This window comes from Anguilla rostrata, chromosome 1 (genome assembly GCF_018555375.3).
Source record: "Anguilla rostrata isolate EN2019 chromosome 1, ASM1855537v3, whole genome shotgun sequence".
Taxonomy (NCBI): Eukaryota; Metazoa; Chordata; class Actinopteri; order Anguilliformes; family Anguillidae; genus Anguilla; species Anguilla rostrata.
Window position 1 is genome coordinate 72,065,637 of NC_057933.1, and position 23,222 is coordinate 72,088,858.

The following is a 23,222-nucleotide window of genomic DNA, read 5'->3' on the forward strand; positions in this document are numbered from 1 at the left end:
AAAAATCTACATGTCAGCAATCATTAAAAGGGGTGCAACCAGCTACAGCTGCCGTTAGTGAAAATTATCCCTCCCCCCATTCATCCGCCCCATTCACCCGGCCTTCACTCACTCCAGCTGTCTGGCATGACCTTCAGCGCCAGGGGCAGCAGGTCATCGAAGGAGGCGTCCAGAATCACGGCCCTGATCTCTGGGTATGACATCACCGCCCAGCTGGCTGTGGGCCAGAGAACAACTTCCTGTCAGTTACTTCACATTTTTAAAATCAATCAATCACTCAATCGATCGATCAATCAGTCAGTTTTAGTACAGCACCATGTACGAACACGTTGTTAAAACAGCTGTTCGCAACGTTCGTTTTCAAGAGGCAATCACAAACCACCTTGGGAAAATCATGTAATTGTTACAGCTGTGTGTGTGTGTGCGCGTGTGCCTATGTGTGTGTTTGCATGAGCGAGAGAGAGAGGACATGTTGATGCACGTGTGTACGTTCATCTTTACATAAAGCCCTGGGTCCTTCCCTCTGAAGAACTAGCCTCTCTTCAGGAAACATTACATTACATTACATTACAGGCATTTAGCAGACACTCTTATCCAGAGCGACTTACACAACTTTTTTACATAGCATTTTTACATTGTATCCATTTATACAGCTGGATATATACTGAAGCAATTTCGGTTAAGTACCTTGCTCAAGGGTACAATGGCAGTGTCCTTACCCAGGAATCGAACCTGCAACCTTTCGGTTACAAGCCCAGTTCCTTACCCACTGTGCTACACTCGGAAACGGAGCTTCCTGACTGGCTGCATTGTTATTGCAGTTACCTGTGAAGCCCCCTATGGACCAGGCGTACACAATAATGTCCTTGAGCTTGAAGCCCAGCTTATGAACTGCGAACTGGATCACTACGTCCATGGCATTGGCCTCGTTCTGGGGGAAAGGTACTCCCTGAAACAATGAGACAGATAAAGAGGAGAGAAAAGAGGGGGGAAAAAAAGATAAGAGAGTGAAGGAGGGGAAGAAAAAGAGATAAAGAGTCATTGTGAAAGGTATTCAAACCTTTATCTCTCCAACTTCCTGTGTCAACTTTGCTATGTAAAGAATAAGTTACAAACTTATCACCCGGGGAGGGAAATGAACAGCCAGCTCAGACGAGAGGCGAGGATCACACCCATACTCGCGTTACCGTTGCACAAACCAGATTTTCTAGGTTCTGCGAGTTCCACTAACTGCGCCTTATCTATTATATATGCATACACGGTGCAGTGCTCTTTCTGCAGAGGCGTTCTCAGCCCTTCACATTCCTAGATCTCAGCGCCAGTGCAGTTCCGCTGGCATTCTCTCTGAGCCAATCAAACTAGGCTGCTGAGCACCTCGGCCAAAGATTATTGGCTGAGTGGGACATCTGTTGAGTAAAACATTGTGCCCCAACCCCACGCTACAGAAGGCAGTCCTTGGCCGGCCTAGTTTACTTATGTAACCATGCCATGATTCACTCGGTTCAGGCAGCAAAAGAAGGCGTGAAGTTTTTTTTATTTTTATATATATATATGAGTGTGGGGGTAATAGAATAATGCTTACTGTGCTTCCTCCAAAACCAGGGTGATTCCATCCCAGCACCGAGTATCCGCCTGTAGAGCATGCACGCACACGAGCACGAGCACACACGCACACGCACACACACACACACACACACACACACACACACACACACACCTAGTTTAAGCAACCAACGTATTAAACCACAGGTAAAGCACACTCTCACGATGTGCAATACAAAGGCCCCTCTATACACAGACAGTAAATGGCTCACAATGGACAAACACACCATTTATGGAGGAATTGTAAGCACATGGGTGAGAATGCGGACGACAGGACCACACAGGCAGACAGTGCAGAAGCACTAACCCTCTAAAGGAGTGTTCATACAGCCCACTTCATAGAAGCCTGCGTTTCCCTCGCAACAGATGACCTGCAACACACATCATCACACGGTTTACATGCTGGAGATGCCACAGAATTACTGCATAAACTCAGCATAACCGCAATACATCAATGTCAGTCAATGTAACTGCAATGGTGCCTTTTCCTGGACTGAGTAACAGATTTTACATGATTTTTTCAAGTAACATGTTTTGTGCATGTTGCAAGTCCACTGGTAACATAAAAAAAACACTGCCGAAGACTGACTGGAGAAATTTAAAACTTGCTCAAGGTGTCCCAGAGGTCAGACTGAAGTGTTACAATGATGTTGTAACACAAGGGGGCTCACTCTTCCACACTGGCACTCAAACTAAAAAAGTAAAAAGCTCTTACCCTCTCCCCCTCCCTCTCCCTCTCTACCTCTGAAGGCCCCCCCTGCCCTCTCTCACCAGTGTCTTCCCCCTCTCCCCTCCGTCTCTCCTGTGATCCACAAACATGGTGTCGATCTCATTTCCATCACAGGCCACCAGCTTGTTCCTCTGGCCTTCGAACTGCAGGGAGGGGAACAGAGAGAGAGAGAGAGAGACTGCAGATTTTAGTATGTGGTGACGGAAATGATCAGTTAAGCACAGCACAGCACAGCACAGCACATCACAGCTCAGCACAGCTTAGCTCAACACAACAGACACAAAGAGCACGACTCTGCTTTTATCGGTCTCTCAAGTGAAGTAAAAATCCACCACTAAGGATAACATCGCTTCAAGCAACTCATACACAAGAGAAAAATCTGAATGCATAATTAAAGATCACATTGCAGTAACAAACACATTCACAAGGGCAAAATCCCATTCCACCATTAAAGATGACAGCGATGTTTTGTTTTTTTTTGTCAATTTTTGTCAAATTTCATGGGTGCTCTTGTGAGACCTGGCTTGTGTGTGTACTATACTGTACAAGCCAGTGAGCAAGCCAGTCTGTGACCAATCGCAGAATGATGGCATTGCTAGACAACTGGCAACTAGACTGGACTGGATTTATGAGTTTCACAATTCTATGTGATTATTCCAGAACGGGGGGGGACTCGACTTCCCAGGATTCCCAGGGACCGTGGGAGCTTTGCTCAGAGAGAACGAGATGCATGTGCGACCTGTGAAAATGAGCAGGTACGAGCACGTGCACAGGGGCATTCTGGGAGCAGGGAGCGGTTACCTCTTCCACCAGCCGGGCCTGGCCCTGCTGCAGCACCGGCCTCATGGCCTTCTGCAGGAGCCCCACGGACCCCGGGTACAGCATCCTCCTCCCGAAAGAGTGAGCGATCAGGTAGCTGCGGGAGAGAGGAGGGAGGAGGGAGGAGAGAGGAGAGAGGAGAGAGGAGGAGGGGACAGAGAGCATGACCAGCTGCCCAGAGCACTGCAGATCAGCATAGCCAGAGGTGCACAAATTCCAATGATAACCAGACACCTCATAACACTAATATACATAAAACCATTAACTGATCAATACTATTATGTACACCTTTTGTTATAATGACTGAGTTAGCTCTTTTGGTTAAACCAATGAATTTCCCTTGTGTTTTGATATGTTATAAGGTATAGCCATGTACAGCTATGCTAATGGGTGTGAGAGATACCCCCATGTGAGAGAGGGGTAGGGTAGAGAGACGAGAGTTCTGTGGACTGGGTGATATCAGGTAACGGTGAAGTCGGCGACGTAGGCACGGCGTGGACAGGGCAAAGTGGGTGAGGGGCGCGGGTGCGGAGGGGGTGACGGGCGCGGCCGCACCTGATGATGTGGCACGGCAGGGTTCGCACGGAGCTGAGCACGCTGTCAGCTGACCCTCTGTGCCTGGGTTCCGGCTTCAGCAGGGACACGCCCCCTTGTGACTGCTTCCTGTGAGGCGCACAAACAACAGGAAGTTAGGAATGCATAAATACGGCGCACACGCGGATACAGACAAATAAACGCCCTGAGGCCTTTCCCCTCCTGGATCAAATCATGCTAGTACAGTATATTTAGAGACTCAGGGTGTCATTAGCTGTCAAACGTAGGTAAATGGTCATCAAAATGGCCTTCGTTGCCATATTTGGAGAACACTCTAAGTGCATACCTTTGCAATGGAAAAATAATCTACAGTGGAACAGCTTTAAGATAATTTCTGCTCTGTATGCATATGTAGAAAAACACAGAAACAAACACGCACGCACGCAGGCACACACACACACACACACACACACACACACACAACTCACGGAGAGCTGACTTCTGTCCAGCTGAAGTCTGTCGGCCAGTGAGAGAAGTTGAAGTCGTAGCATGCCAGCTTTTTCTAAGAGAATATGAGAACAAGTCAATGAACGAATAATTGAATGAATAAATGATGTTGTTCTTGTTGTTGTTGATGTTTTTCAGTTCATTGGGTATTGCGTGTTTATTCCCCACTGTGGGATAATAAATTGACTTGACTTGACTTGACTTTTCTTCTATGGTAAGAGCAAAAATAGGCAGGTTTACACCAGTGATGTAATTTTTAAAACAGTAACGTCACAACTGTTGTATCATTATTCCATTACTCCTGCATCTTTTGTACCTTGTTGCTATGGGTGTGGTTCTTCCTGGTCTCCTCAAGAATGCTGACGAACTGCAGGTACTCCTGGTTCCTCCAGCGACCCAGGCCTGGCACAGAGACCAGACACGCATGACCAACTGGGCCTAGTACAACCTCCATCAGTAGAAGACCCACTGATCGCGATGCAATCTGAGACAGACCACGACCCACAGTGTCTTTCTCCAACGATCTCCAATGTTCACATCAAAACCATCCAAAAGACTACATGTATCATTACATGCACTAATTCTGTCTCAAAATTCATAAAAGTCACAGCTTAAAAAAAATGTCTTCAGCCATGATTGTAAAATATCCAACCAGACCAACCCGGGAAAGCTGTTCTGAGGTCATGTTGTCTCAACCAACATACGAACACGTTCGTGTTCCTGCTAAGGTCGTCTCACACAAACGCAATCCTGGTCAATATTGAACATATCGAAAAAAGGCTGTGCCGACTCACCTCTCAAACAGGCAATTCCCAGCAGGCAGACCAGCACCGTACCCACGTACTGACTGACCGGGATCAGCTTGGAGCTGCAGAAGTACCCTAAACAACACAGCAAGTGACCACGTCAATGAGAACGCATCACACACAAAACACCAAATAGACCAATATAGCATCTTTTCCATATACGCTTGTCCCCACTGGCAGGCTTTACAGGACTATAAATGCACTTCAAGAGTATTATCACATTTTATTAATTTGTGGAATACCTCACAAGGCTTTTGCTTCATATGGCCCACTCATTTATTCAGGTTTTCCTTTAATTTGTCACCCGTCTGTATGCATATATGTATAAATTCATGCCAGAAACGTCAGTAAATGTATGCTGTGCTGTGCACGTAACAACTGCAGTATTTAATAAAACTGGTATAAATGTCCACGGAATCTACAGTGTAGGCTATATATACATAAAATATGTTAACCCCCCTCCCCTCGCCCCCACCTCCACTTCCACCAGTTCCCGACCCAGCGTTTCGAACCCACTGTCCTAGCCAAAAAACAAGCTGTACCGTCGGGGAACTGTGCCAGAATGACCGTCGCAGACAAGCAGAAAACACAGGTGAGCGATCTCTGTACCTTTCCGGTAGAGGTAGCATAGTAGCAGCGGGGAACTGTAGTAGCCCAGAGACCACAGAACCGAAGCCTGCAACACAAACACTGACGTCAAAACATCAAAACCTGCTGTGCGATACACACACTCGTCATAATTTGGCAAAACCAAAGCCTTCCAAGAATCTTTTTACAGTCCGCTTCAACCGCCGAATTTCTATGAGGACTGTAAACGCACCAACGTCAGACATTATGAAATATGATGCATGATTCGATTGAACGAGCGTACAGCCTCGCTTGCGTAGCTCACACAGAATGAACGTTATGTAGGCTACATGCAAAGACGGGGGTTTATTAATGTTATGTTGGGGTGTGCAACATTGCACTTTCTGTGCTATCCAGTGCTATTCTGAAGGACCACTGACCCAGCCCAGGATGCTGTCGGTGTGTTTCTCAAGACTCTTGGGCTGGTATGTCCATCCCTGCTAGCATGAGAGAAAAAGAAAATGTAAATTGAATGGAATCGCAGGAGCAATTTTAGTGGTAACATTTGATAACTATAGGATACATGCTGATATATGCAATAAGCATAGTCGCCCTCACAATTGCAATGATTGCTTAGTTCCCCAAAAATTAGACGTAATGTTTAAATGTTCCCATATGCAGAAATCACCCACTCCTGACAACCAGTTTGACAGCCCGATTCATATTTAATAATAACACTCGGACTTCCGCAGTAAGCCAGCGTTCTATTCAGCGACCAGCCAATAATGCCCTCTGTAGCGAAACCCGATCGTCTCTCCCGTTGGCTGTCAGTCACTCACACACACACGCCCATGTTAATCCCTGCACTCACCCTCCTCGCGGTTCGGGCTTCAGGTCTGTTCTGGTCCGGTGAGCGATGAATTCGCTGAAGTTTGGGCCCAAAAAGACAACGAAACCATATCCAACCGGCCATTCTTCTCAGGGTTAGAAGCTACGGAAGCCCAAGCGGGAACGCGTTTTCATCCGGAAATGAGCTGTGGTCTATGGTTGGGACCACAGAACTGTAGGCTATGTAATCCACCAGCAGTTACCCGATATAATGCGCATGTTCCATGATTATATAATAGTGCTTTTATTTTCAAATATGATAAGAAGATTAGAACGTAAATTAGTCAGAAGATAATCCCCTATATTTAAAAGGATTTATTTTACAAAATAAAATAAATAATTCAGTCTGTGGCATATGCATAAATTGTGTAGATAGGCTACTGTACATGTGTGAAATGTATGTTTGTGTATTAAACTTTATGTATTATAAATAACAACGCTACATTACAGTTTTATAGTTTAAAAAATATGGTAATTTAATACGTTGACATTTATCATGTGTTGTCGATACATATTTTAAGTTGAAACATGTGCCTGGCTAACAACACATTTTTTTGCAATAATTTTTAGCCTACATTTGTTCTTTAAATATGTGAATAATCCAGTTGGTTAATCGTTTTTCATTTTCATTGTTCAAGCACAAAAAAATCGATTTTTTCTGGCAGTGAAAAAACAGCACTCTTTGGGCTACATCAATTTGTCGCATGATTCCAAGCAGGTAATTATTCAGCGTAACAGTAAATTATGGACTTAGACACTTCAGTGTCGTCATGAAATGCTTTATTTTCACCCTGCCACATGCTAGCCAACCTGCTAGGCTCCCAAGTATTTTCCATCTCCCCCCGGTGAAGGCTAGTCGAACCCCCAGGTGATTGATCATATAAGGCAGATTGTCTCAATCACCTATCGAATAGAACAAGACTAATTCATAATGGGCCACCAAAAACTTGGCTATGTCAAAACACGCCAATCAGAGACAAAACACACCAATCAGAGACAAAATATTTACAGGTCACAGACTGACTTAAAATACTTTTAATCAGATGTAATGTTATACATTCCCAAAATACAGACCAAATATAGGTTTGTGGTAGTTTATCCTCGATAGTAATTAAATAAACAAGCAAACAAAATGTTAATGCATAAGAAACGTATTTTACAGAAAGCTATACTGGAAAGGAATTATATCTTTCAAGCGGTCGGGGACAGCTCAGCCGGTCAGCAAGGGCACTGTTCATATCTGAAATGAGAATAGCCTACATTAATTTTTACACAACGCCAAACAGCCTGCAGCCGCAGTCCAGGGTACACTGGAGTGACACGCGGTAATTGAGTGACATCATGTTTCACGGTTCTGACAGCCGTGATGCAGCGCGGTTCGATAAGTTGGAGTGATAGAGCAGACGACGACAGGCGGCAAACGGTGACGGAAAGGCGCGCGATGTTGAGACTCGCAGCGCTTTAATTCTTACCGATCCAACTCCTTATAGACATCGTCGTCATTGGTCGGCTTCAGGTCCTAGGAGAGGGAGAGAGATACACGGTCGGTAAGCGCTGATTTATTAGGACTTGCGGAAGGCGTGATGATGGAATTGATCTGTTAATATTGCTAATGTATACAGCCCTCCGATAGACCAACGGTGTGACTTTGACGGAAGAGCTAGGGGGGCCTGACAGTCCACTCCACGGGCTCTATCTGCCGATGGCAGCAGAGCTAGGTCTGTCTGTCCGCCCGTTAAAGAGCGCGTGGCTCTGTCGCCGTCAGCACTGGGAAGGCCTGGGAATGTATACTCACCATATACACTGAACTCTGGCCAGGTGTCTGCAGGGTGGGAGGGAGGAGAAAGAGGAGAGAGGTTATAAAGATATGCAGCATTCAGTGAGAGAGAGAGAGAGAGAGAGGGGGGGGGGGGGATTTAATAAAAACATTTTACTCCTGACAGGAAATATAAGCTAGCTTTCAGCATTTTCATTTAGAGTTGAATATTTATCTGTTTATTGTCTGAGTCTGAAGTGGTAGTTATATGCAATGACTCATATCTGCAATTGTGTGCTCTGTATATGCTTTGGCACACGCAGATATATCTTTGCCATTCCAATACAGGAATCAGAATGAAATTGAACCAAGAGAGAAATACTGCATTCATGTGAACAGAGCAGTATATTCACCTGTCTCAGGTCTTCAGGGTTTTCATACACATTCTCTACTTCTCCAGAGTGGTGGGACAGAGACTGCTCCGCACCTTAAACAGGACAGAGAGTGGGTGACATATACACTGACCAGATACTGGTATCCAAGGTTTTATCATGAATGGTGTCCCAATCTGTAAACATCCATGTCGACTCTGACCCCAAAATGGAAAGAGAGAGGGAGACAAAGGAGGTTTTAAGGGAGGAGGTGGGCAGACTTACGGGGGCGAGTGATACGATGTCCTCGTTTCCATAGCAACACACCAAGGGCCACGGCGACCAAGGGCACCAGGAGCCCCAAACCGGAGAGAGGGAACAGGATGACGGGAGAGGAGAGACTGGGGTTTACTGTAAATATTGAGAAAGAGAGACGTGGGATAAAGACAAAAATGATTGGGAAAATTTAAGATGCACTACAAGGACATCCCAGCAGGAAGTTTAGTGTGTATAAGCGGCCAGCAGAGGGCAGCATAGATCTCTAAATTGGGTATCTCAGGGTTATTCATTCATGAGGATGTGCTTGGGGATAATGATGCGCATGAATCATTCAGACAATTCCAGCCGCACATCTGTTTTATATCCTGTCGACCTGATGCTGAGCGCTCTCAGCAAAATATCCCGTTCTCGACATTCAATCAAACCCTCCGTCAACTCACCTGCGGCTGCAGACATGACAGATAAAAGAAGGCCGTAAAATAAAAGAGCCCAAGACAAACTACTGTACAAGCAGAGAACAAATCCGCAGGAGAGAAAGGATTTCTTTGTGGTGCTGCAGCTGAACCACAGTCAGTGCATGAAACCAGACACGATTTACAGTACTTTTGATTCCAGGGGGTATCTGGTATTTGCATTCGGTTGGGTGACTCCACACATGCAAACAGCCGTTGGGCAAAAGACAACCTGGGAAAGGAGCAAATGTCAGGGTGGCGAGATCACCCTCGGGTGAATTCCGGAGGTAGCCGGTTAAATTTGTTCTGAATGCGCGGCAGTGGAAAGCTACGATAATTGAGCTATCCCTGTCAGTGCTCGGGGAGCCGGCGCCGCCGCTAGCTTTCGCGCTTCGCGGCTGAGCTGTTAGGATGCACCTGTGAGACTCGAGGAGTGAGGAAAGGCTGCGAAATTGATTTCCGGGAGATTTCTCTCACCTCCCCTCCCAGATGCCATTACATAACTGTTTGAGAGCTTCAACTTTTCACCCGCCGTTGCCTGATCTGCCGCAACACAATTTCGTGAAGGATGTGATTGTGCCTAAAGAGAAAGGGTCCGGACTGATGGATTGGCCCGGGAGCGCTGCAAGTTCTAATGGGATTCGTGCATGAAGGGCCGCTCCGTTCTCGACCCGCTGTGTTCAACATGCCAGCCTCGCGCCGTGAAATTTTGATAATTGAATGCACTGAAGCACGACGCCTGTGCCATTACACTTGTCCCAGCCGTATGTGCCCGACGTGTGATTTGTAGTAGTTGCCGAGTAACAGTAATGGCCATGGTGATCATGCAAAAAGACCCGCGTGATGATGGAGCTCGCAGTGTTGCATAAACCACCTACGTTACATTTCAAACAGAACCAGACGGGAAAGAATATTTTCGCACATGAACCCTGTATCCTGACACAGAGACGTTGCTGAATATAAATATATCGTTTTTGACATCAACTTATTGTCCATTTAGATATGATATAATTAATTGATGATCCACACAGATATTGTAGATATGCAACATTGAGTTAAATCCACATTTGTCCTTAAGCCTTTGAGGAGTAGTTTTTTTTTGTAATGTTTTTCAAAATTTTAAGTGAGCCTTACTCTATTACTTTCAATTGTAGTGATTAGAAATGTTGAGTTATGAATATTCCAATCACGTTTGTGATCTTACAAAAATACAAAACAAATTTACCAAACCGATGGCGGTTTCTCATTCTGTGCCTTCTGGCTTTAATTCAGATGTGCTGGCGCAGGCTTTGCGCTTCAGAACGTTGCAGAGTGAGAGATCTGCAGGAATGAGGTGTCATTTTCACACTTCTGCATTAGCATCGGTCTTTCTCAGCGGAACATCTTGATAATCCAGACGAGTCTGCCTCCCCAGGTTTCCACATCATCGCAGCGTACGAAAGGTTTCATGACGAAACAACGATGAAAATTGCTACTGTCTTTTCATGACGGTGGCTGAATCAGATCAGTTCATCGGTGTTACGGGCTATCTTTCTACACGCTTATCTTCGGTGTGACTGTTAGTGTCCCTTTCCCTTCCAGAGATCAGATGAATAAATCTATCACCAACTTAGCAGCTAATGTAAGAGTCTCGGTGTAATCCACAACCTCCAAACACATGGCTAGTGTGGTTTTTATAATCCTCAGACTCCTAGTGGTTGTAATTATTGGCCACCTGGATCAGACAGGAGTCCGCACGAGTGAAGCCAATTATCTGCGGCTAACTTATCTAAAACTTTTAATGAGGTCGGTTATGTGGAAATAGTAGTTTAATTACAGGCTACTGGTAGCCCTGACACACATGAAATGGTGTGTTTGTGGAATCAGTGAAAGCGTTCCCCCAGAGTGCTCTGTTCAGGCTCTTTCAGATTCTACTACACAAAGCTCTGGCTTTAAAGTCATAATAACTGGCAACGCACGTCTGACTTAATAGCGCACTGAAGATATCCTGGCACCGCTCTCCGAGGTTCATCAGGAGCTCAGCCAGGAAGCCCTAAATCTTACGCCTTCATTTCATTGAAAAGCCTGGACGGCTGCCATTGGCTGAGGGGACCCATCTGCTTTCCATCCCCAAGGCCGCAGTTCCCCTTAAATTTCTCAGAGTGTTAATGGGCTCACCGGAATCCATCGGCTTGGATGGGACGGGGGGTTCGACCACACAAGCAGAGCACATTTTCGGGGGGGCGGCAGTCTCCTAACGTGCAGTCAGCGCGGTACTGAGGAAGCTGTGTGTCCTGAGGTCTGCTCTCTTCTGACTGCCTCCATTACATTGCATTACGTTTATTTGGCAGACGCTTTCATCCAAAGCAATGTACAATAAGCGCATACCAAAGGTCATCGGAACTACAAACACAGGTCTGATAAGGTACAGCACTTATTTTGTACAGTTATTCATAGCCACGAACACATTAAGTCCAGTTCGCACAGTAAACATTACTCTGACCTGACCTACACGCTCTGACCTAGCCTACACACAGTTCACACGGTGAACATTACTCTTAATGTTAAATCACCTTCCGCAGGTTGCTTTGGCTGAAAACTTGCCTAAACTGTGAATGTCTGCATACTGCAAAAATGTCTGTCTTAACAAGTTTTTTTGTCTTGTAATGAGATTTAAAACCTTATTTTTTTTCTCAAGTACAAAATTTCGTTTTAAGTCACTGTTTGCTTGACAAGTGAAATTTTCTTACCCCATTGGCTAATCTTGAAATGAGTCAAACTGCCTCACCTCATTGGCAGTATTTTTGTCTTACCCAGCAAAAAAGTAATAGAATTAAGATTAAGATTTTAAGTCCAAATATAAGACCAAACTATACTTGCTGAGATTCATTTATTTTTTGTTTTTTTGTGGTATATGTAGCTCCCAATGTGTTTGGCCATAGCAGAATAGCACAGCGGTTTGGGCTACCAGGCTTTTAATGACCAGAGATAGAGCCTGCGTTACCTGGCACGGCACTTGCACTTACATTCCTTGAATAAGGCACTTCATCTAATTTCCTTCCGCATGGACAATGGAGAACGCGCAGAAATCTTATTAATTTGTTTAATCCCTGCGAGAGAGAGTCGGTTGGGCCGTGCTTGGTTCAGGCTCGCGGTGACAAACGCCGGTCGGCCGCGCGTCCGTTGCCGACGCCGCGGCAGAGAAAAGTAATCTCGGTGGCTTCCACCGCCTGCCCTCAACGTCCATTTTATTAACTCACATATCAGGCGGCTCCTTTTTTATAACCCCTGTCCGCCAGGACATTACCTCCAGAAAACATCCTTTCCCCGGCTGGAGAGAAATACAATATGCATTACTGGCCGCTCTTTCCTCTGTTCCGCTCCTGGAGCACGCCTCGTTTGCAGCCCTAACCTTCAAGCACCCTTCAAGCCGCGAGACTACCGAACTCACATCTCTCACACACGCACACACACACAAAAACCGCACACGCCACACACACACACGCCACACGCCAACGCACACACACACATACACACACACACACGCACGCATGCACACACACACACACACGCGCGCGCACGCACACACACACACACACACACGCACACACACACACACGCACAAACACACCGCACACACACACACACACACATGCACACACACACACACGCACACCACACACCACCACACCACACACACACACACACACACACACACACACACGCACACAGTCCTGTACTGCTATCCTTATGAGGACTTCCCATTGACTACATTCATTCCGTAACCTCTGTAAGAAATCTGTCTCTGATGCCAGTATGTCTGCTGGCCACACATTTCCTTGATCAAAGCTTTGAAAACAAATAAGAAGCAGCCTCTGGAAAGGTTTGTGGTTCAGTCTGACTCTGCTGAATCCAAAGTGTAATTTGTGCGCTTTGTCACTACCGGTATTGGAAATAAACTTTGTACATTTTCATCACGTTCGAGAGACGTCCTTTTTTCCTTACACCTCTAACCCTAACCCCAACCACTACATGCCTAACCTTAACCCTAACCTTAACCTAATTGTAACCCTAACCCTAAGTCCTAACCCCAAAACAGCCTCTTGACCTTGTGGAGACTAGCAAAAGGTCCCCACAAAGATACATTTTCCTCATCTTTCTATCCTTGTGAGGACATTTGGTTCCCACAAAGATAGTATTACAAGTTCACACGCACACACACACACACACACACCTACACTCTCACACACAGAGACTGGCTACACCCATTTGCTTTTTTTCCCCCCCCCACGGGGCACACACTAAAAGTCCTTTCTCTGGCCGGTTTGCCGGTGCACTCCGCGTAAGTGAGTTAGCAATTACCTGCTGACCTGAAACCCACCCGCACTGAGTCACCTCAGAGCGCTCGAGCCGCGGACGCGTACAAGGTGTACTGTGACACTGCGCCTCGCAGCGCAGGGACCCGACATCACCCACAGGGGTGCAGTGCCAGCTGACTGATGGAGTGCATTTAGCACACCGGCCCCGCTACAGCAGCCCCTATGGGGAGACCAGTACGCTCAGACCGAGGCAGGAAGCAACCCGTGCGCATGTTGCAGCAGTGTACTGTACGGCAGTACATAATGTATGTCTGCATCGCCAATGGGAGGACTGTTCTTGCTACACAGTTATGCATTTTTCAAACGACATGTAATCCCATGCAATATGCCACAAAAATATGACGCAAGCGGTTGGCGTAGGCTCAGGCTACATTTAGGGCCTGGTTTACCGTACTACTAAGACCTTTAGTGTGCAAAACGAACAACACAACCAATGATTGGTGCAAAACAAAGACCCCATGACCAATCATTGGTCATGTTATTGGTTTTGCATGTGCTAAACGGTTTAGCACATGCTAAAGGCCTTAGTATTCAGGCCCTTACTGTCATAACAAGGACGCACAGTGTCATTTATGCGAAGCACCATAAGTGCTAATAGCTCCCCCTTGTGGAGAATCTTCAGCCTGCTAAACTTGAGTGAGTGAGTGAGTGAGTGAATGAGTGCGTGAGTGAGTGAGTGAATGAGTTACAAGCCATGTCCATGAGGTGCTTCGCATCTAAAAATGGAGGGACTGCTCAATCAAGTTTGTACCCAACTTATATATCAATAATGAACACATAATTCTAAATGCCTAACTTGTAACCCCTCCCACCCGCCCAAAGGGATCACAGAGCTTCTCCACCCTAGCTCCCCAGTGGTGGAACGAACTCCCCGTCTCTCTCCGAACCTCCCCCTCATTACCCATCTTCCGTCGTGGCCTGAAGACTCATCTCTTCAGACTATACCTAGACTAACCACCACCACGCTGTATATTTCACTCTTTTTAAACGCCCCCCCCCCCTTTTTCATGACACTTGTTACATGTTGCCCCATCCCAGCACTTTTTGGTAATTTGTATTTGTCCTAATACTGTAGCTTATTCTTCTGCCTAGTTGGCTTTGCCAAGGTCAGAATAGTGTTCACTGTGTGAACTGTGTTCTTGGCTAGAAATAGCTGTACAAAATAAGTATTGTACCTTACTGAACCCGTGTTTAGCAGTTGTCTATGACCATGAAATGCACTTTTTGTACGTCGCTTTGGATAAAAGCGTCTGCTAAATAAAAAATGTATGTAATGTAAATGATATATAAATGTTGTATGCATATATAAATGTAAATGAAAAAGAATAAATAATAATAATAATAGTCAATAGGGGGCAGATTTATGGGCTGACGCGCACGTCTCTCACCAGCAGGAGGCGGTGTGACGGTGTACACTGCTCTGATCACCTTCCCGGTCCTCAGCTCCAGGGCGCAGGTGTAGTTCCCGGCCGCGCCGGGCCGGAGCGGCAGCGGCCTCTGCGGGCGCCGCGCGGAGCTCAGGCACCTGTAGCTCTGGTTCTGGTGGGCCCAGGACACCTGACGGACGCTCCGGTACGGCACACGCAGCATGGAGGGCGTGGACTGTGCGTAGACTGTTGTGGTGTGTGTAGGAATGTGAGTGTAGGTGCGTGTGTGTTGTGTGTGTGTGTGTGTGCGTGTGTGTGTGTGTGTGCGTGCGTGAGTGTGTGAGTGTGTTTGTGTGTGCGTGCGTGTGTGTGTGTGTGAGTGTGTTTGTGTGTGCGTGTGTGTGCGTGCATGTGTGTGCATGTGTGCGCTCGTGTGTGTGTGCGTGTGTGTGTGTGTGTGTGCGCGTGTGTGTGTATGTGTGTGTGCATGTGAGTGTGTGTAATGTGTGTGTGTGTATGTGTGCGTGTGTGTGTGTGTGTGTATGTGTGTGTGCATGTGAGTGTGTGTGAGTGTGTGTGTTGTGTGCGTGTGTGTGTGTGCGCGCGTGTGTGTGTACGTGCGTGAGTGTGTGCATGTGTGTGCACGTGTGTGTGTGCATGTGTGTGCACGTGTGTGTGTGTATGTGTGTGTGTGCGTGTGTGTGCGTGTGTGAGAGAGAGAGAAAAAGACAGAAGACTCTCGTTCATCAGCAGGGATTCACACGGGGGTTTGCCCGCTAACTGTGACGAATGCCCCGTGTCCCGGGGGGGGGGGGGCAGATAAGAGTAAGCGGGGGAATAATTGGACTCAACAGTTCAATAACGCAGCGGCTTTGACAGCGGCTCCCGCACAATCCAAAGGCAAAGCACGAGGTGTAATTTCACATTATGACTTCCCTAATGAGGCCATAGAAATATATGTTATTTTAGGAGATCCGATGGCAGTCAGCAGGCCGGGTGACAGTGACGAATTGGCCGGCGCCGCCTGGTCAGCGTTGATGAATGGCGAAGGGGGGGGCGGTGCTTATTAAAGCTCTCAACCGGAGGCGGTGGCGGCACGGCGGAGCCGGCTGACGGGCGGAGCCCCCGGTGGGCGGAGCTCTCGGTGGGCGTTTCCCGAGCGGGCGCGTTCTCCTACCTCTCAGAACGCTGATCCTGGTCGCGTGGCTGAAGACGTGGTCGTTCAGGAAGACCTCGCAGAGGTACACGCCCCCCTCCTGGAGCTCCGGCTCCAGCACGAAGGAGAAGATTCCGGACTTGGCCGCGGCGGGGTTGGCCAGGCGCAGGCGGGACGGTGTGCGGACGGTGCGGACGGTGCGGTCGGTGCGGTCGCGCCTCCAGCGGTCGTAGGCGAAGACGCGGTCCATGTCTCTGCGGTCGGGGCGCTGCCAGTACAGGAGAACGTAGTCGCCGGGGACGGCGGTGCACGAGAGGGGGACCGGGGTTCGAGAGAGGCAGGCTGTGGAGACCGCAGTGCCTGAGACGGGGGGTGGGGAGGGTGGGGGGGGGAGACGTCAACGGAAGAGGAGGAGGATGTAAAAGGGAACACAGGTTTCTCTCCCCCAGGTACGCACCGTTAGGCACCTGTACACAGCATTACACAATGTGCCAACCTTGACCGTTACACACCTGTACACAGCGTACGCACTGTTACACACCTGTACACAGCGTACGCACTGTTACACACCTGTACACAGCGTACGCACTGTGCCAGCCCTGGCAGGCTCACAGCTTTTCTCTTTATTAAAACATTTTATTAAATAACAGATATGAAGTCCTGTGACTGCAAAACACAAAAAAATGCAACTGTATCTGAAATAATTCATTTAACTGCAAACTGTGCTGTTCCAAACGATTTCATGCTACCTATCGCATCTACGTACTGCACCTTGGGAGAGAATCCAGTGGACACCACTGAACACACACATCCGTAGACTGCCAAACGCTCTTTTCTTAGCGTCTTAAAACAAGGCAGCCGGGGTAGGGTTCTATTTTTTTGCATCCGTAGCATATTGACGGTGAGCGATATTTCGGAGGTTCACTCACCATTAGTCAAGCTTGTGAAATTTGCTGCCTTGGAAACTAAGGGAAAGAGACACAGAGACAAATGAATGATAACAGCGGGCTGGGAAAACAAGTGAACACCAAGGGAATAAAGCGCACTGGGAAATAAAGGCTTCGGGGACTACAGAGAATTCACTCTGGACTGCAGATGATTGGAATTTGAGTGTTCCGTGCGAGAGCGGTAAAGTGAAACACAGCCTGTGAATAACCTGAGGAGAAACATCCAGTTTGTAAAAAGCACAGGAAACCGAGACAGTTTCCAATTTAACAGCCCTGTCTGTTTTCTCCAGGAGCCTTAAATATTCCTCCTGTCGTCCAATCTCACATCCTCACCCCCCCCCCTTCCCCTCCCCTCCCCTCCCCTCCGCGTGACTTCTACCACCTTCGCTTTTCTCATCTTCCTTCCTCTGTGTTTCTCCTCCGCCTTTTTGTCATTCGTCCTCTCCCCCTCAGCCCCACTCCGCATTATTTTCATCCCTCCCTCCCTCCCTCCCTCCCCCCGCCCCTGACGTTCTCACCCTCTTCCCGACCGGCACGCGGCGCGGGCTCTAACGCGTCGGGGGCGCCTCACCGTCAGCCGCAATCGCGTAGGTGAACAGGAAGTGGTGCCGCCTGGCGCCGGCCCGGGGCCGGACCTGGCAGGTGTAGTTGCCCTGGTCGGCCCGGCCGAAGTGGGGCAGCTTGCAGACCACCGCCCCCGAGGGCAAAGTCTCGGAGCGCAGGGGGAGGTCCCGGGGGGAGAACCAGGCCACTTCGGAGACCGCCTCGGAGGGGGACACCTCCGTGACCAGGCGCAGGGTGCCGTCCGCCGGGACGGGCAGGGCGGGGCCGACCGCCACTGCGGGAGAGGGCGAAGGGTGGCAGGGATGAGCCGCACTGACCCCTGACCCCTGACCCCTGACCCCTGGGCACTGTATACAAACCAATCTCCCTCCTCCTGACCAACATATTAACATATAACATAACACACTTACATGACTTCATATCAGAGTAGGATATTTATATGCACAGCTGCGTGCATATATGTGTGTGTACATTTTGTCTTGCTCCAAAGGTAAATTAAACTCAAATGAGTATGGAAGCACACTCAGCAATAAGGAAATATATTTAAATCTATTAAGTAAGTGTAAAACACATTTTACGCTCGTGGCAGTGCAGTACAGTGGTTAGAGAACTGGTTCTGGGCTCTGGTTCCCAGTCGGGGGGGGGGGGGGGGGGGGGTTCTGAACTCATCAGAAAATCATCCAGCTGTATGAATGGACTGATTGTATGCAAAACAACAACAAAAAAACTATTATAAACCATGTAAGTCTTCCTGGATAAGAGTGCTGGCTAAACGCCGTAATGCAGTGTAAATTATTGCATGATATTTGGTGGATTGGGCTGTGAAGCTGTTGACGACTTCCTGCCCTGGTAGGCTAAAAATTGAAAGCAAAAGTGACAGGAGAGACATTTCACCAAGCTGGGTGCAGAAGAGGAGGGAAAAAAAACCTGCAAGGTGGCACTTGGGAAATGTGCAGATGACACCCACTGACTGTAAAAGGATCTGACAGTCGAAGGTAGCGTCCGCGGTACAGGCAGCGTGGCGGTGTGACTGATGGGGACGGCGAGGGGGAGGGGGTTAGGGTTAGGGTTGGGGGGGGGGGGGGCAGGCTACCTCTGAGGATGGCCAGCAGCGTGACCCTCTCCCTCTCCTTCTTCTCTCCCAGGTCCACCAGGCAGCGGTAGCGGCCGCCGTCGCTGGCGCGCGGCCTGAAGCGGAGCGAGAAGTCTCCCGACGTCTGGAAGTGCGGGTCCGCCAGACGCATGTCCGCCTTCGACGCCCCGCCCCTGAATTCCTGCCTTTGATTGGCCGACAGGACCAGGCTCCACTTGTCCTGGCCGTCGGGCTTCCACTGCCACTCCAGCTTCACGGAGCCCTTGAGCAGCCGGTCGGAGCAAGCCAAGGTGACCGGCGTGTTCTCCTTGGTCACCACAACGTCGTCCCAATCTTCTAACAAAACGGCGTATAAAAAAAAAATATATATTTTTTTAAATATATAGAATTATATTCCAATAAATCATGAAACTTTTGTCACAAAAGAAAATCCTGAATAACCACACAGGTGGAGCTCCTGTAATAAGCTTTCAACTTGTTATTTGTTCCAGCTGAGCTCCTTTCCCATCGCGCTTTCAGAAAAAAATATTAGACTGAACTGAACTTTTAAGTTCAGATCCAACGCTGCCCCCTACTCCTTTGCTCGAGCTGGCAACCTAAATGGAAACTAGAGTACAAAGTACCCAAAATTGGGTAGGACAGGACAGGTCATTTCTGCGGAAACATTAGCATAATGGTATCATGATAATTATAGCACACGCTGCCTTTGTGACTCACAACCACTAAAGCAGGCTTTTATTTTTGATAAATTCCACCTGATTTCTCCTAGCATCTTGGCTAATTAGATATGTCTGGATTCTACCAGGCTAGCAGTGCCGTAGGCTACTATTTTAATAGCGGTTCTACTGCACGGTGTATTCTGCCCTGTATATTTTCCCTTTGAAACCGTATTTACTCAAAGCACCCGAAGCACAGCTATAAACCCCCATACAGCGGTGCTGTCGGAGAGGCACAATAATGGTCTTCGCCGGAGGATCACCTGTACCTTTGGCTGAGGCGGCTCCGGAGACGGAAAGCAGTGCGATGAACAGAGGACAGGGGAGAAAGAAAAGCTCCATTATTAATCAGGCGGTAACTGACAGTACACTGGTCTAAACTGCCACACGCAGTTCCCTTTTCTCTCTGTCAGTCAGCCCCCCCACCACACACACGCACACCCACACACACACACACACACACACACACACACACACACACACACACGCACACTGGCTCGTGTATTCCCCAGCACTGGGGCCACGGGTTTCTTAATATCCGGTTCCTGACAGGAGAAGGGGACAGGACTCGCCTTAGCGGGTCATGAGCGGGCCAGAAAGCGACAGGCCTCAGGAAGGGGGTTGTCACGGCGGCGGAGAGCGGCCGCGTGCGGGGCCCTGATAACCGCTCGCAGGGACGCAGGGGCGCGAGCAGCGAGGCTGAGCAGCGGGGTGGGGGAGCGGGGCTGGGGCGCGGGGCTGGGGCGCGGGGCTGGGGCGCGAGCGTGGGGCTGAGCAGCGGGGCTGAGCAGCGGGCGGGGGCACGAGCGTGGGGCTGAGCAGCGGGGCTGGGGCGCGGGGCTGGGGCGCGAGCGTGGGGCTGAGCAGCGGGGCTGAGCAGTGGGGCTGGGGCGCTCCAACATTAGAGGCGATTAGCGGCATGGCCAGCAGAAGGGGTGCAGCGTGGGGCATCGTTTGGCTTCAGGTTCTCTACCACCAACACTCCCCCTCAACAAAAATAAATAAATACAATTTCATATTTATTCGTACATTTATAAATAAACAATCCCCGACAGAGGTCACAAAATAGATCATGACAGCAAACTTCACCGTTTCTCCACTTCGGAGTCAGATATACAAGCCCAGTCCTCCTCCGGGGCAGCTTCTGAAAAAAAAGCTCACAAGCTCACATTTTTCACATTTTTGCCCGTGTAGGTGGCCAGGAGCGTGCGGCAGCTGAACGTTCGCCGAGGCGATTCAAGTCGAGCGCCTCGCTCAAGGTCACGACGGCAGCGTCCAGCTTTCTGAGGTTCCCAGATAGCGCGGCGACAACCGCGGGGGGCTAACGCTCCCCCCTTCGCCACTCGCGCGCACCCCCGCCGAATTCAGCCAAAGGGGGCTACGCCGTGGAGCGAAAACTGACCGGAGGGCGGAAGGGGGGGGGGGCGCGAGCGAGCGGGACGGGACGGGCCCTAATACCAGACCACGCAGGAGCAGAGCAGCGGGGACGTGCTGCGAGGGGGGAGCGTTAGCGCCTTGTTTCGGGCAGAGCGAGAGCGTCCCGCGCCCCTGGGCCACGTGTCTTTACACACCCTCGATGTCTTTAATTAAAACTAACAGCATTACTGGCCCCTCTGAGTGCCATTACCAGATCAACACTAAATTACTGTTGTGCTAATGGAGTCTGGAGAGAGAGAGAGAGAGAGAGAGAGAGGGGGGGAGGGAGGGAGAGAGAGAGAGAGAGAGAGGGAGGAGAGAGAGGAGAGAGAGAGAGAGGAGGGAGAGGAGGAGAGAGGGAGGGAGAGAGAGAGAGAGAGAGAGAGAGAGAGGGAGGGAGGGAGAGAGAGAGAGAGAGAGAGAGAGAGAGAGAGAGGGAGGGAGGGAGAGAGAGAGAGAGAGAGAGAGAGAGAGAGAGAGGGAGGGAGAGAGAGAGAGAGAGAGAGAGGAGGGAGGGAGGAGAGAGAGAGAGAGAGAGAGAGAGGGGGAGGGAGGAGGGAGGAGAGAGATAGAGAGAGAGAAATGGGGGGAGGGGGAGCAGGGGGTGAGCGCCAACAGAACAGGAATGACACTGGGGAGAAGAAACCGAGAGGGAGAGCAAGGCGGAGAAGAGCACTTCAAAGAAAGGAAATGGGGTTTAGCAGTTAGTGAGAATTATGCCTCAGAAGGCATCACAACCCGCCTGATAAATAATCACATTAAAGCAGCCCGGCTCGTTTCATTAATCTGATGCACGTGAGCTAATTCTATGCATCATCGTGACCAGGAGCGTCTGTCTGCAGATGGTGTGGTGTAGAGCTTCAGGTGCTGGATGGGATTTTTGTATGTGTGGATGTGTGGGTGGATGGATTTTTTTTTAAAAAAATGCCAGTGTAGACACTGACAATGTGGCCTGGCCTCAGCATGTCAGAAACAATATCAGTATCTCTGTGTGGAGGGTCTGAGGGGTGCTATGGCAACTAATAGGGGCATGTGCAATTAATACGTGCAACTGGATGGATGATGACGTAAACCTCGGGATTTGCACTGCCTTTGGGACTAGTGAGGTGCTGGACGTACCATGCTTGAAAAAATTGTGCCTGGCTGGAGTAGATGTACGGATCCCAGGAGAAAGCGAAGGCGGAATAGCGCTTCTGACGAATAAATGTAGGCGGTCCATTTCAGAGTGTTTCTTCAAAGGAATGACGACCAAGCGAGCAAATGTAGGACGTCGCGTTTTTGCGGCTAGGCACCGAGGTTGTGCTGCTGTGTTGTGGACATAATTATCAGAGTTGCTACAACAAGTCGGCAACAGATGGCGCAGTAAAGTAACGAATTTGTATGCAGTGAAGTCACGTGAAATTTAAAACCACTATGTGCACGCAGTTCCAGTAAGCACAATCTGGTGGGCAAACTGCCATTTTTTTCTTTTCATTTAAAGTTTATTTTATTATTAATATTGTTATAATAATTATTATTTTCTTTACTTTAAAAATTAGGGCGCTACAGAAAATGAGGCTCTGCCTCCCTGGCTATGAACACCAAATCATTTGTTCTACATTCTATAACATTCACTGCAATGGGGCCTATTCATTATTGGCAACACAATGCTTGCTAATAATTATAAATTGACATTTCAGGAATGAGTCGAAATCGGTCCGCTTAGTAGCTAATCAACGATGTTCTTTTTGAATTGTAACATTTATGAGAAGTTATCGCGCTCATAGTTCAGAGTAGTGAACTTTCAACTGAGTTTTGAATTTGTGCGACTCGTTAAGGGAGGCAGTGAGGCACACAAATATGGACTTTCAGGGGACGGGTCATTTCGGGTCGTTCCCCAGGTGTGCACGGCACCCTATTACTCAACCAGGTCCCTGCAAAAATATTTTAGCTATGGTGGTTTGGACACCTTCTTTTACGACGCAACATGTTCAGTCAGATTTTTAAAGCACTAGTTTGCCCAACAACTATAGGCTCAGAATACTGTAATTTTCAAAATCCTTTGAATAATCAATCTTCTGTAAATCAATCAATTGTGAAGTACCTTGCAACCCTAACCCTTCAATTAGACTATTTGTTTCAAGAAATAAGCAAGCAAAAACACTTAAATATATTACCCAACCATATGGGTCACACTAACTTGATCACGCGAAATTCGGAAGAAGTATCTATTATGATTAATGTACAATTTGCTGGCAAGTCAGCCAGAGTAGCCCAAGCAATTTTCATGAGCAACTCGCAGATAGCCTACTTAA

The 23,222-nt window shown here is 48.4% G+C and overlaps 2 protein-coding genes across 3 annotated transcripts in view; both read right to left on the minus strand.

The window, feature by feature from the left end:
* The window catches only part of abhd16a (abhydrolase domain containing 16A, phospholipase), an 11,643-nt gene extending 5,045 nt beyond the window's left edge, over nt 1-6,598 (minus strand). The window contains exons 1-13 of one of the 2 annotated variants that reach the window (XM_064309807.1): nt 6,437-6,598; nt 6,006-6,065; nt 5,608-5,674; nt 4,987-5,073; nt 4,509-4,594; nt 4,174-4,247; nt 3,707-3,814; nt 3,134-3,248; nt 2,374-2,475; nt 1,910-1,973; nt 1,583-1,632; nt 826-949; nt 113-217 (exon numbers count right to left, since the gene is read on the minus strand). In XM_064309807.1, coding sequence (XP_064165877.1) covers nt 113-217; nt 826-949; nt 1,583-1,632; nt 1,910-1,973; nt 2,374-2,475; nt 3,134-3,248; nt 3,707-3,814; nt 4,174-4,247; nt 4,509-4,594; nt 4,987-5,073; nt 5,608-5,674; nt 6,006-6,065; nt 6,437-6,538 — 1,144 coding nt within the window. In that variant the 5' untranslated portion in view covers nt 6,539-6,598. The remainder of the gene's footprint in view (nt 1-112; nt 218-825; nt 950-1,582; nt 1,633-1,909; nt 1,974-2,373; nt 2,476-3,133; nt 3,249-3,706; nt 3,815-4,173; nt 4,248-4,508; nt 4,595-4,986; nt 5,074-5,607; nt 5,675-6,005; nt 6,066-6,436) is intronic. The other variant, XM_064309814.1, reaches the window with a different exon arrangement.
* Nucleotides 6,599-7,216: 618 nt separating this feature from the next.
* On the minus strand, nt 7,217-23,203 carry g6fl (g6f-like). The gene is made up of 12 exons (XM_064314704.1): nt 22,048-23,203; nt 19,782-19,796; nt 18,797-19,132; nt 17,711-17,977; nt 17,122-17,157; nt 16,214-16,552; nt 15,058-15,282; nt 8,866-8,991; nt 8,623-8,696; nt 8,249-8,275; nt 7,926-7,972; nt 7,217-7,693 (listed from the first exon to the last, which is right to left on the minus strand). Exons 1-12 carry the CDS (start codon nt 22,145-22,147, stop codon nt 7,672-7,674), a joined length of 1,614 nt encoding a protein of 537 aa, XP_064170774.1. The 5' UTR covers nt 22,148-23,203; the 3' UTR covers nt 7,217-7,671.
* Nucleotides 23,204-23,222: the final 19 nt, after the last annotated feature.